Source organism: Oncorhynchus mykiss, chromosome 9, assembly GCF_057628025.1.
Source record: "Oncorhynchus mykiss isolate SJ-2025 chromosome 9, ASM5762802v1, whole genome shotgun sequence".
Taxonomy (NCBI): Eukaryota; Metazoa; Chordata; class Actinopteri; order Salmoniformes; family Salmonidae; genus Oncorhynchus; species Oncorhynchus mykiss.
In genome coordinates, this window is record NC_143030.1 from 64,408,468 (window position 1) to 64,420,537 (window position 12,070).

The 12,070-nt window shown below is 41.3% G+C and overlaps 1 protein-coding gene across 12 annotated transcripts in view; it reads right to left on the reverse strand.

Annotated features, from left to right (window-relative positions):
* The window catches only part of LOC110532524 (lysine-specific demethylase 5B-B), a 29,086-nt gene that overhangs the window by 15,810 nt on the left and 1,206 nt on the right, over positions 1-12,070 (reverse strand). For 3 of the 12 annotated variants that reach the window (XR_016483371.1, XM_021616502.3, XM_090184992.1), the window contains exons 2-16: positions 10,721-10,798; positions 10,192-10,314; positions 9,915-10,085; positions 9,559-9,615; positions 9,053-9,253; positions 8,736-8,832; positions 8,367-8,488; positions 7,910-8,068; positions 7,596-7,715; positions 7,088-7,246; positions 6,722-6,903; positions 6,352-6,514; positions 6,143-6,262; positions 5,809-6,003; positions 3,829-4,010 (exon numbers count right to left, since the gene is read on the reverse strand). Coding sequence is in view for 7 of the 12 variants with exons in the window: in XM_021616502.3 (XP_021472177.3) it covers positions 3,829-4,010; positions 5,809-6,003; positions 6,143-6,262; positions 6,352-6,514; positions 6,722-6,903; positions 7,088-7,246; positions 7,596-7,715; positions 7,910-8,068; positions 8,367-8,488; positions 8,736-8,832; positions 9,053-9,253; positions 9,559-9,615; positions 9,915-10,085; positions 10,192-10,314; positions 10,721-10,798 (2,129 nt within the window). In the remaining 5 variants the exon portion in view is untranslated. The remainder of the gene's footprint in view (positions 1-3,828; positions 4,011-5,808; positions 6,004-6,142; positions 6,263-6,351; positions 6,515-6,721; positions 6,904-7,087; positions 7,247-7,595; positions 7,716-7,909; positions 8,069-8,366; positions 8,489-8,735; positions 8,833-9,052; positions 9,254-9,558; positions 9,616-9,914; positions 10,086-10,191; positions 10,315-10,720; positions 10,799-12,070) is intronic. The other 9 variants (XR_016483374.1, XM_021616505.3, XR_016483372.1 and 6 more) reach the window with 6 other exon arrangements.

The following is a 12,070-nucleotide window of genomic DNA, read 5'->3' on the forward strand; positions in this document are numbered from 1 at the left end:
GACACTGGGCCACTAGCTTGGCAATCTGAGTACTCAGACCAAGCCACCACACTGACTGTTGAGCCCTCAGTCTGCATTTGGTTATCCCCATGTGTCCATCATGCACTCTGTCTAGCATTTCTGGTTGTAGAGTCTCTGGGATAACTATCCGTTGTCCTTTCATGAGAAGGTCTCCATTACAGTGGAAGTCACTTTGGTGTACCCAATAGGGCTTCAGCAGTTGAGGCAGCTCCTCCTGCCTGGGCCATCCCTTTTTGCACTATCTGTTGGCAGATGTGGTCTTGTTGTTGCTCCTCTGCAATCTGCTGCAGTTTGGTCTGAGATGCAGGTAGACTGTCCCTTATTGCATTAATGGACACCTGTACCTCACCCTCTAGACATTGCTCCTCTTCTGATAATGGATGTTTAATTGGGGCCCTGGAGAGTGCATCTGCTGTGATCAGTGCCTTCCCTGGCACATACACCATCTTGTAGGTGAACCTCTAATCTGAGGCGGAAGCGCAGAACTCTGGGAGGCAAGTCGTCCAGTGCTTTTGTCCCTAACAGAGCCAACAGTGGTTTGTGATCAGTCTCTGCTGTAAATTGCAGGCCAATAAGGTATTGGCTGAGCCTTTCACATGCCTGTGTGATAGCCAACACCGCCTCCTCTTCTTGAGCATATCTTTGCTCTGTGTCGGATAAGCTTCGGGAGATGTATGCTATTGGACGCCACTCCATGTTGTCCTGCATCTGTGTGAGGACCGCCCCTAGCCCAAAGGATGATGAATCTGCTGATACTTTTGGCTTAGCGTGGGGATGGTACTGGGCCATCACTCTCTGTGAGGCCAGATCTCCTTTGATTTGGTCAAATGCTACCTGTTGCATGTGACCCCATGACCAGCCATTCTCTTTGGCTAGTAAGTCTCTCAAAGGTTTGGTTGTATCAGAACTGTGGGAGGAACTTACCCACATATACAGTGGGGCAAAAAAGTATTTAGTCAGCCACCAATTGTGCAAGTTCTCCCACTTAAAAAGATGAGGCCTGTAATTTATCATAGGTACACTTCAACTATGACAGACAAAATGAGAAAAAAAAATCCAGAAAATCACATTGTAGGATTTTTAATGAATTTATTTGCAAATTATGGTGGAAAATAAGTATTTGGTCACCTACAAACAAACAAGATTTCTGGCTCTCACAGACCTGTAACTTCTTCTTTAAGAGGCTCCTCTGTCCTCCACTCGTTACCTGTATTAATGGCACCTATTTGAACTTGTTATCAGTACAAAAGACACCTGTCCACAACCTCAAACAGTCACACTCCAAACTCCACTATGGCCAAGATCAAAGAGCTGTCAAAGGACACCAGAAACAAAATTGTAGACCTGCACCAGGTTGGGAAGACTGAATCTGCAATAGGTAAGCAGCTTGGTTTGAAGAAATCAACTGTGGGAGCAATTATTAGGAAATGGAAGACATACAAGACCACTGATAATCTCCCTCGATCTGGGGCTCCACGCAAGATCTCACCCCGTGGGGTCAAAATGATCACAAGAATGGTGAGCAAAAATCCCAGAACCACACAGGGGGACCTAGTGAATGACCTGCAGAGAGCTGGGACCAAAGTAACAAAGCCTACCATCAGTAACACACTACGCCGCCAGGGACTCAAATCCTGCAGTGCCAGACTTGTCCCCCTGCTTAAGCCAGTACATGTCCAGGCCTGTCTGAAGTTTGCTAGAGAGCATTTGGATGATCCAGAAGAAGATTGGGAGAATGTCATATGGTCAGATGAAACCAAAATATAACTTTTTGGTAAAAACTCAACTCGTCGTGTTTGGAGGACAAAGAATGCTGAGTTGCATCCAAAGAACACCATACCTACTGTGAGGCATGGGGGTGGAAACATCATGCTTTGGGGCTGTTTTTCTGCAAAGGGACCAGGACGACTGATCCGTGTAAAGGAAAGAATGAATGGGGTCATGTATCGTGAGATGTTGAGTGAAAACCTCCTTCCATCAGCAAGGGCATTGAAGATGAAACGTGGCTGGGTCTTTCAGCATGACAATGATCCCAAACACACCGCCCGGGCAACGAAGGAGTGGCTTCGTAAGAAGCATTTCAAGGTCCTGGAGTGGCCTAGCCAGTCTCCAGATCTCAACCCCATACAAAATCTTTGGAGGGAGTTGAAAGTCCGTGTTGCCCAGCAACAGCCCCAAAACATCACTGCTCTAGAGGAGATCTGCATGGAGGAATGGGCCAAAATACCAGCAACAGTGTGTGGAAAAACTTGAAGACGTTTGACCTTTGTCATTGCCAACAAAGGGTATATAACAAAGTATTGAAATAAACTTTTGTTATTGACCAAACAAATACTTATTTTCCACCATAATTTGCAAATAAATTCATAAAAAATCCTACAATGTGATTTTCTGGATTTTTTTCCCCCTCATTTTGTCTGTCATAGTTGAAGTGTACCTATGATAAATTACAGGCCTCATCTTTTTAAGTAGGAGAACTTGCACAATTGGTGGCTGACTAAATACTTTTTGCCCCACTGTACCTGTGCTGGGTGGACTTCTGCAAGATGGTGCTGGCAGGCTTTAATAATAAATTAATGTCAAATCAAATTGCACCAAGTTGTTGTCCTTTTTTTTTGCAGTCACAATTTACCATAAGCTGTACATTTCTTTTTTAACAAACTCAATTTGTAACTAGTACTAAAGTAGCACTGACCGGATACTTTTTTTTACTCTTGCTTGAGTAGTTTAAGGTGGCTAAATTTACTTGAGTAAATTACAATCCAAGTAACAGTACTTTACTTAAGCACAGATTTTCAGTACTCTACCCACCTCTGAAAATTATACATAGCCTAACTATAAAACATGGGCGAGCATCAACACTGGAGGAAAGTCTATCATTTTACAGTAGGCCTACATCTGTCAACTGATGGCCCAAATCAGCACATCAATTTAGCCAGGGAAACAAACAGTAGATTATCAGTTCTCTCACCTTTCATTATGTGACTTAATGGTAGGCTAAATGTTGCCTACAAAATGTAACCTATTGAAATATCAAATAACAAGGGGCCTAGTGCAACCAACTGATGTCACTAAATTATCGCCAACTGATGGTTTAACAAGACATCTGTGCTAAATTCACCCACACAGCTGATCTCAATTGCAACCATTATTGATCACATCATTCATTACCTCTCCCTAAGATGCCAGTGTTACCTTAGTCAGATCTGTAAATAATGACGAGATGCTCATGTCTCCACCGCCCTAACAATGCTAGTCGTCCCAAAGGCTGGAAGGCAGGCAACATGCTTTAGAACAGACTACAGGTGATCTATTTGACAATAGAAATAAAATATTTCCCCGTTTATCATTGCTAATTTGTGGCAATTTCTGATACTTTGTATGAATGGGCCGGAATTTAACTCAATTTCATTCGTAATCTTAAAATACAAGTGTCTAGTGTATGTAATAGTAATAGTGGAGACCAATATCTATCTTATGTTATGAAGCTATATAAAATTACAGTTGTTGATGTGTATGGCTGCATTTCAGATAAATGTTTGCAGATTTCAATGTTGCAGTAATAGGACTTAGGCCTATAGCATTTAAGGGAGCAAGAAAGGACATTTTAAGACGGCGAGCCCTGATCCCAATGACTTGACTGCCCCCGCATGGAGAGAACAAGAACTGCTATTTTTTTTTTGCCAAACACGAGGCTCATTTGAATTTCCCAATGCAGCAGGAAAATAATCACTAACAAAAGAGTGATCAAGTAAAGATCTGACATCTGTAGATGGCATTGACAGTATATCGGTGGACATGACTCACTTCAGTGTGTAGTTGGTGAGGGGGCAGGAGCAGAGGTCCTGGATGTGGTGGAGACAGACCAGCCGGCCAGGGCTGCAGGGGCAGGTGATGGCAGACAGGTAACACGTGGTCCTGCACTTGGCACACTGCCGCTCGTCATCCTGCAGGAGATTGTATTCCGCTTGCTCGCAATGCTTCACCCCCTTGGGGAACAATACAAAAACACAACCATGTTATAAGTGGAGACCCCAGAGAGACCGTATTGATGTATGCATTTACAGACAGTTCTCCTTATTTGGAGTGAACAATGTCCCATTAGTGTTTGATATTCCTGTAAATTCATACATCAAAACAGTGTTCTACTGTTTAGGTCTGATTCCTCTGCCTATTAATATCGATATATTGTGTTCTGGAAAATACGAATATAAAGCAATGACATTTTCCTCTAAGAATGTATTTTTGAGACTGACTTAAAAAGAGAAGTCATGTGTTTTGATATACATTTGAAGTCGGAAGTTTACACACCTTAGCCAAATACATTTAAACTCAGTTTCACAATTCCTGACATTTAATCCTAGTCAAAATTCCCTGTCTTAGGTCAGTTAGGATGACCACTTTATTTTTAAGAATGTGAAATGTCAGAATAATAGTAGAGAGAATGATTCATTTAAACTTTTATTTCTTTCATCACATTCCCAGTGGGTCAGAAGTTTACATACACTCAATTAGTATTTGGTAGCATTGCCTTTCAATTGTTTAACTTGGGTCAAACATTTCAGGTAGCCTTCCACAAGCTTCCCACAATAAGTTGGGTGAATTTTGGCCCATTCCTCCTGACAGAGCTGGTGTAACTGAGTCAGGTTTGTAGGCCTCCTTGCTCACACATGCTTTTTCAGTTCTGCCCACAAACTCTCTATTGGATTGAGGTCAGGGCTTGGTGATGGCCACTCCAATACCTTGACTTTGTTGTCCTTAAGCCATTTTGCCAACTTTGGAAGTATGCTTGGGGGTAATTGTCCATTTGGAAGAACCATTTGCGACCAAGCTTTAACTTCCTGACGGATGTCTTGATGTTGCTTCAGTATTTCCACATTTTCCTCCCTCATGGTGCTATATATTATGTGAAGTGCACCAGTCCCTCCTACAGCAAAGCATCCCCACAACATGATGCTGCCACAGTTCTATTTCTGTTTCATCAGACCAGAGAACATTTCTCCAAAAAGTACGATCTTTGTCCCCATGTGCAGTTGTAAACCGTAGTCTGGCTTTTTTATGGCGATTTTGGAGCAGTGGCTTCTTCCTTGCTGAGCGGCCTTTCAGGTTATGTCAATATAGGACTCATTTTACTGTGGATATAGATACTTTTGTACCGGTTTTGTTCAACATCTTCACAAGTTCCTTTGCTGTTGTTCTGGGATTGATTTGCACTTTTGTCACCAAAGAACGTTCATCTCTAGGAGAAAGAACACGTCTCCTTCCTGAGCGGTATATGACGGCTGCGTGGTCCCATGGTGTTTATACTTGCGTACTATTGTTTGTACAGATGAACGTGGTACCTTCAGGCGTTTAGAAATTGCCCCCAAGGATGAACCAGACTTGTGGAGGTCTACATTTTTTTTCTCTGAGGTCTTGGCTGATTTCTTTTGATTTTCCCATGATGTCAAGCAAAGAGGCACTGAGTTTGAAGGTAGGCCTTGAAATACATCCACAGGTACACCTCCAATTGACTCAAATTATTCAAATTAGCCTATCAGCCATGACATAATTTTCTACAATTTTCAGAGCTGTTTAAAGGTACTTACTGTATGTAAACTTCTGAATTGTGATAGTGAATTATAAGTGAAATAATCTGTCATGCACAAAGTAGATGTCCTAACCGACTTGCCAAAACTATCGTTTGTTAACAAGAAACTTGTGGAGTGGTTGAAAAATTTGTTTTAATGACTCCAACCTAAGTGTATGTAAACTTTACTGTATAATTCTGTTGTGCGGGCGCCTTACCATCTTGCGGACATTATCTCGTAGGTCCTGCTCCTCTCTGATCATATCCTTCATATCTTTCTGGACAGCCGACGCCAGGACCACATCCAGACTGTTGGCCTTGGAGGCCATCTGGCAGATCATCTCGTCGTGCGAGAAAACACAGTACCGATGCAGTAGTCTGTAGTGGTCAACGCACTGGCGGCCTAATGCCATCTGAGATTAACCAAAGAGACTATTAGTAAACAGTCCACTTCACATAAACTACCCCTTCCAAAATAATGGCAATGAGAAGCTCAGGTAAATGAAGAGAAAATTCTCAGGTCTATCCTCTTGAAGCCAATGAGTATCTTACCCAGTCCACAGTGCAGAAGTTTACAGCCTCAGCGAAGTTGAAACCCTGGTTGAAACCACTGTGATAAGCTCTGGGGAAGGTGATGACAAACTCACCAGCACACTGGTTTGTTCTGTAAATCTGAGGACACAGAAAATATGTATGTTAGTGGAATGATATACTATTCTATGGAAATACATGTTTGTAAGTCTAGTTACACAGAAACTTACAGGGACCCCGTGAGACATGAGGGTGTTGGGGTTCATGATGGTGACCAGCTGGTGGAGGAGGTCAGGCTGAATCTGAAACAGCTCTGGAGCCAGTTTCTTCATCACAGCCTCAAGCTGTTCTGCAGCAAAGCCAGGTGCTCCATACCACGTCTTCGGCTCCCCCCTTTCAAAAACAAAGACAGAGCTTGATTTAGGAATATCATGCAAACAAAGCATTTAAAGTCAAATTCTAAACTTGAAAATATTGTCTTGACTCCATACAGGAAATGTGGAAAACAAAATAACAGTGATCATAAGCAAAATGGCACTTTATGATTGTATGTAACTACTTTATTTTTTAATTTCAACATCCCGAAACAAAAATCAGTACCAGTGCAGGTAGTTGATGGAGTAGCTCCAGTGGTCCTCGATGTGCCAGCAGAAGGAGGAAAAGCACATGCCTACATAGAGCCAAGGTAGAGTCATCCCACAGATGTCTGCTGTGACATGAGTCAACACTGACGGGTCCATCATCGCCATGTTGTTCAGGTTCCAGCCACACTTCAGGTACATCTACAAGACATCATGGGAAAGAAAGATATTCAGCATTTCAAAAAAAGATCTATATATATTCTGATACAATGGTACATTGACAAGCCATGAGATTGAACGAAAGGATTAGCCATTTTATCCTGAGTCTACTGTGTGATATACTATATTGGTTGGGTTAGTCCTTCATTTGAATACAGGTGCCTACCTCATCCTTTTCTGAAACCTTAAATCTTCCATTCCTGATGGGGAATCCGCTCCCAAACTCCTTGGAGGCTATATCTGCTCCATACTCCACTGTGACGTCCTCCTCGATGGTGCTCACCAAGCGCCAGAACTCTTTTTCCACCAACTCTGTGGGAACCATCTGAAACAAATCCACAATTAAATGCAGGGGCGGACTAGGACTAGAAATCGGCCCTGGTATTTCTAAGACAGGCACATTCCCCCCCACGCGGGATTTTTTTTGGGGGGGGTGGGGGCATTATTAGCCAAGTAATGATAATTTTGTCAAGAAAGAAAAACTGAAGCTAGACAGGCCCACTGGGCTAACAAATGGACCAGCCCATCTGGCATTTGCCCAAAATACCAGATGGCCAATCCACCTCTGATGAAATGTTAAAAATGATATTTCATATTCCATTTATGACAGTTGTGAATAAATTACAACAGGTCAAAAATCTTAGAACTTCCTTGATTAGACATTTTCTACTTACATGAACTGGCATGTTGAAGTAATCAGATTTGAAGGAGTCTGCCATTTCACCAAAAGCCCGCAAAGAGTAGTCCCTGTATGCCTGCTCAAAACCAAATGCCTCCTGAGGTTTGCTGCACTCCTATTCAAAATAAACAACAATGAGTAGAAAGCACACCTTAATAACAGTTTTCTTTTCACAGATAAACAAAGGTATTCTGTATACATAAGAGCTGAACACATTCATATCATACATTCACAGAAGCCAGTACAGATTGACTGTGAAGTGAAAATGTGGTTATTGGTGTGATGAGGTGAATAGACATCACTACTCACTTGAGCCAGGCACTTGGGGCACCTCCAGTCTCCTTTGGGGATGTCGTTTAGAGGGGGTATGAGACAGAAGGTGTGGTAACTGTCGTCACAGCCATCACACAGCAGAAGACGATCCTCGTCACTCCCGCTGCCACACACCAGACAAATATACAGGTCCACCTACAGAACAGAGGAGGGAAGAAGGGCTTTGTTCCAGTCATTCCTGAGAGAAGCATTCTCTTCACTCCAGTTAATACATAACTAATGAACTATATAATAACAACAGAACCATCTATTAAAGACATGACACATTCTTGAAGTGGAATAACCAAAGGATCTACAATTCAACTTTTTTTAAACCTATATGCTGCACAAAAATGTATAAAATATGTTCTGGTGTAAAGATGCAATAATGTTGATAATCCATTTAGAGTATTCTCTCTCATCCAAAGAATGGATCAAATAAATCCACACTTACTACACTCACTGCAGGAGGTGGGACATCAAGACTGGGTTTTTTCTTATATCGAGACTTGTTTTCATCTGCCTCGCTCACCGGCTCGATGGGTTCTTGTTTCACTAGAATGGGAATTTCTTTTTCTGACAAAAAAAAATACTTATGATGAGCATAATGAGGAACACCAGATGATTTAACTCATGAATTACCCATGGTGCATCTTACTCCCTAGCCTGAATATCACACACTACGTTCCAAAATGCCCACTAACGTACATATTAATATACATTGCTTGATTCTAAATGGTATACAAGTATATGGATATTGGCACCGATCACAAATATTGTTTTAACTCTTCTGTGGTTAAAGTAAAGCCTTGTTGGTACTGACCTAGCTCGGGCTTGGCAACAAAGGAGCCCATCCTCCTCCTCAGATTTGGTCTGTTCTCACAGGGTTCAGCTCCTGGTTCGGTCTTCACACAACTGGACTGTGAATGGAAATAGAGTTCTAGTTAACTATTGTAACTACCACTAATGATGTTACAAAGTTGATATGCAATAGAGAGCAGTGATGTGCCAATGCTTTCATGAATAATTAAGATAACACACAAGGCTTTAAGCTAATTACACTCCATTTTGTGACATATGGATTTGTAGGAGATAGAGTAAGGTAGTTGGTTACAGGGTAGTTTCTGCAATCTGAATTACTGGGTTTATGAGGAGTTCTTCTGACAAGTGTGTGAGGCTCTGTTCGACAAGAGCATCCACCTCAGCTCTCATCCGCTTTGCTCTGCGGGCGCTGTTGCAGCAGGACTCGGCTGGCTGGACAAACTGCTGCCTCTCGGCCAGGTCATGGGGTTTGTACTCCTTGTCACTTGTGTCAAGTGGCAGGGTTGGCTTCTGGACAAACTGCAGGCATAGGCACCATAGAATAGGAACATTAGTGATATCATTACAATGTAATGTTATGCAGTTAATCTATTACAAATGTAGACAAAACATACAAACAATAATAGACATGGCACACATGCCTATGGCAGCAAGGACACCCAGACTATATCAGCGGTACACGGACAAAGCACAATGAGACTATTTGAAGCAAAGAATGGTCTGTAACATTTCTGTGTAACCAAAAACTCTAGACTATGCCATAACCACCATAACCACATGTGCCATTTTTTTATTCTTAGATAATAACCATGAGGCAGCCATACCGTGTCAAGTTCAGGGTCAGACACTAAACGCATCAGCTTGGAAGCAAGCTCTGGTGCCTAAAGCAAGAGAGAGCTTGCAAAGTTAACAACAAAGACCAAATCTATATTGACTCAATACGCTTTCTATGCAGTTTTCAATCCATTTATTCAATATTGAAAATGATCCTCACATTAGACAAACATACAGTACTTCCACAATAACAGCACTAGAACTATGGTTGAACAGTGCTTAACTTGCCTACAGATGAGCCAGCCAAGCGCTTAACACAGCATTAGCTAGTGCATAAAGCCCCGAGTACAATGTGAACAGACGCAGACAGATTAACCATGAGTGTTAGGGCATTTGTCCAACTTACCAGGAGGTTAGCTCCACTCTGGAAGAGGTTGTAGGGGTAGAGGATTCTCTCATAGTGTGACCGTAGGTGAGAGCCCACAGCCTTGCCTGGAGCAAAGCCCATCTTAAGTGCAATTGCCGTCCATCGTCTGTCGCGACACACAATATCAAATCCACCCTCATCTGCAACATTCTGAAATAAAATGTGTAAAAGTTTATTATAGTCAGTGGATGCTGTTAAATACCATTTAAGATGGAATAAATGCATAGTAGTTTGAAACAATACTAAAACACCCAACCTTGTTGAGTTGATAAAGGTCCAATATCTTCCTTTCCACATGAGGAATCTTCAGAGAACACCCCTGCAACTCCCAGAACTTTGCAATCTTGTCCAAGAAGTTAAGCTTGACTCTGGTCTGTGCCTAGGAAAGGGGAACATACACTAGGTGATATCTAACAGCCACTGTAGGAATTGAAATGTAGAAAATCACAGAGGTGATAATCAGTCTCCTGACTCAGCAATGTGATGCAACAAACAAATATTTGCGAACTGAAAAGACAAGATTTCTGCTGACCGACTCCTGCACAAGCAACCTTTGACCTTCCTTTCACTAAAGCTTCTGAAAGGGGTGATTAATAATGGTAGGCACAACAGCAACCTTCAGTGCTTCGTCAACTAGACAATTGCATTGACCGAGACCCTGACCAATCAGTTCTATTCCCCTCTATGGGCCTGGGTTTCAAAGGGATGCATACTGCATATCATTAAGGGTATTGTATATGGAAACTAAGACCTAGGTTACACATAATGCAAAGTGACCTCCTTACCTCCAGTTCATTGAGCCTCTGTATCCGAGGAGTGAAGTGCAGTCTGTCAACATTACATGCAAATGGGGGCTGCCAGCCCTGTGAGCATACAACAACAACAACATTATTAGAATTTGCATTCCATAGGACACATAATATCATATAAAATGGCCTATTGTCAGTGTTGGGGAAGCTCCTCTGAAAATATAGTTTACCAAGCTTCCAATTACTTCACACTGGAAGAAATTAAGCTACACTAAATATACTCTTAAGAAAAATAGTTTACTTAACTGAAGTTACTTTGAAAAAGTAGCTCACTACATTAAACTACTTAGTGATAAATGATCATATCTCAATTTGAAATGTCATAGACATTCACTCTGGGGTCAGATGTTAACAGAACGTGTAATTTATCAAATTAAAAAATATATATCTTCAAGTGAGAACTGGGCAGGTCTGTAGCTGAAAAAGAAAGTTAATTATTGCCTACTTCACCCATAATTTATTTTAGCAAAAAAAGTAGTGTGTAGTTCCAGTAGTTGGTTACATCACTACATTGCAAAACGTTTACTACCAAAAACCGTACCAAGATTTAAATTTAGTTCAACTACCACTAAGCTACTGCAAAATGTAGTTAAATTACTAGCTGAAATACACGTAGTTCACTAAATTATACAAACTGTACCACATCTACCCAGCAGTATGGGGATATCTTACAATAAACCAGTCATTGTCCCGTATGGAACACCTGTCAGTAACAGATGTTTAGCCTACAAGTCTGAGTCTGTCTATGGGTCTACTGTTGTCACTGAGTTACATCAAAATAAAAATAAAACGCTTTACATTGGCAGGACCTAAGTAATTTGGCTTTATGTAGGGTAGATGGAGTCTCTTTGAAAGGAAGTATTGCAGACATGTAGGATTATTTTAATTTCACATATAAATAGGTCACGGTACTTTTCCCCCTTCAATATAATTAGTTATTAAGGGTTACAATATAAGCATTGTAGAGCATACACCATGATTGATTTATTATCTTAAAAACACACTAGCCTAACTAACATCACCAACAAAATGGCCAGATGGAACTCAACAGCTCCGGTTTACCACAAAGCCAACATGGAGGACAACACCCAAAAACTGTCGGGCCTACTGAGTGAACATCCTATTTCACCAGGATATCTCCAGACATCTATCCAATTACTTAGCTATTAACACTCATTTTTGACGCCATTCGATATTGATTGATAGTTATAACCAATAATGTATGCGTAATGAGTTATGTCTATTATTAATTTATGGATTACTTCTTTCTTTGGTTATTAATGGTTTTTATTTCAGTTTCCAAAAAGGTCAACACAGGTAAAAAAA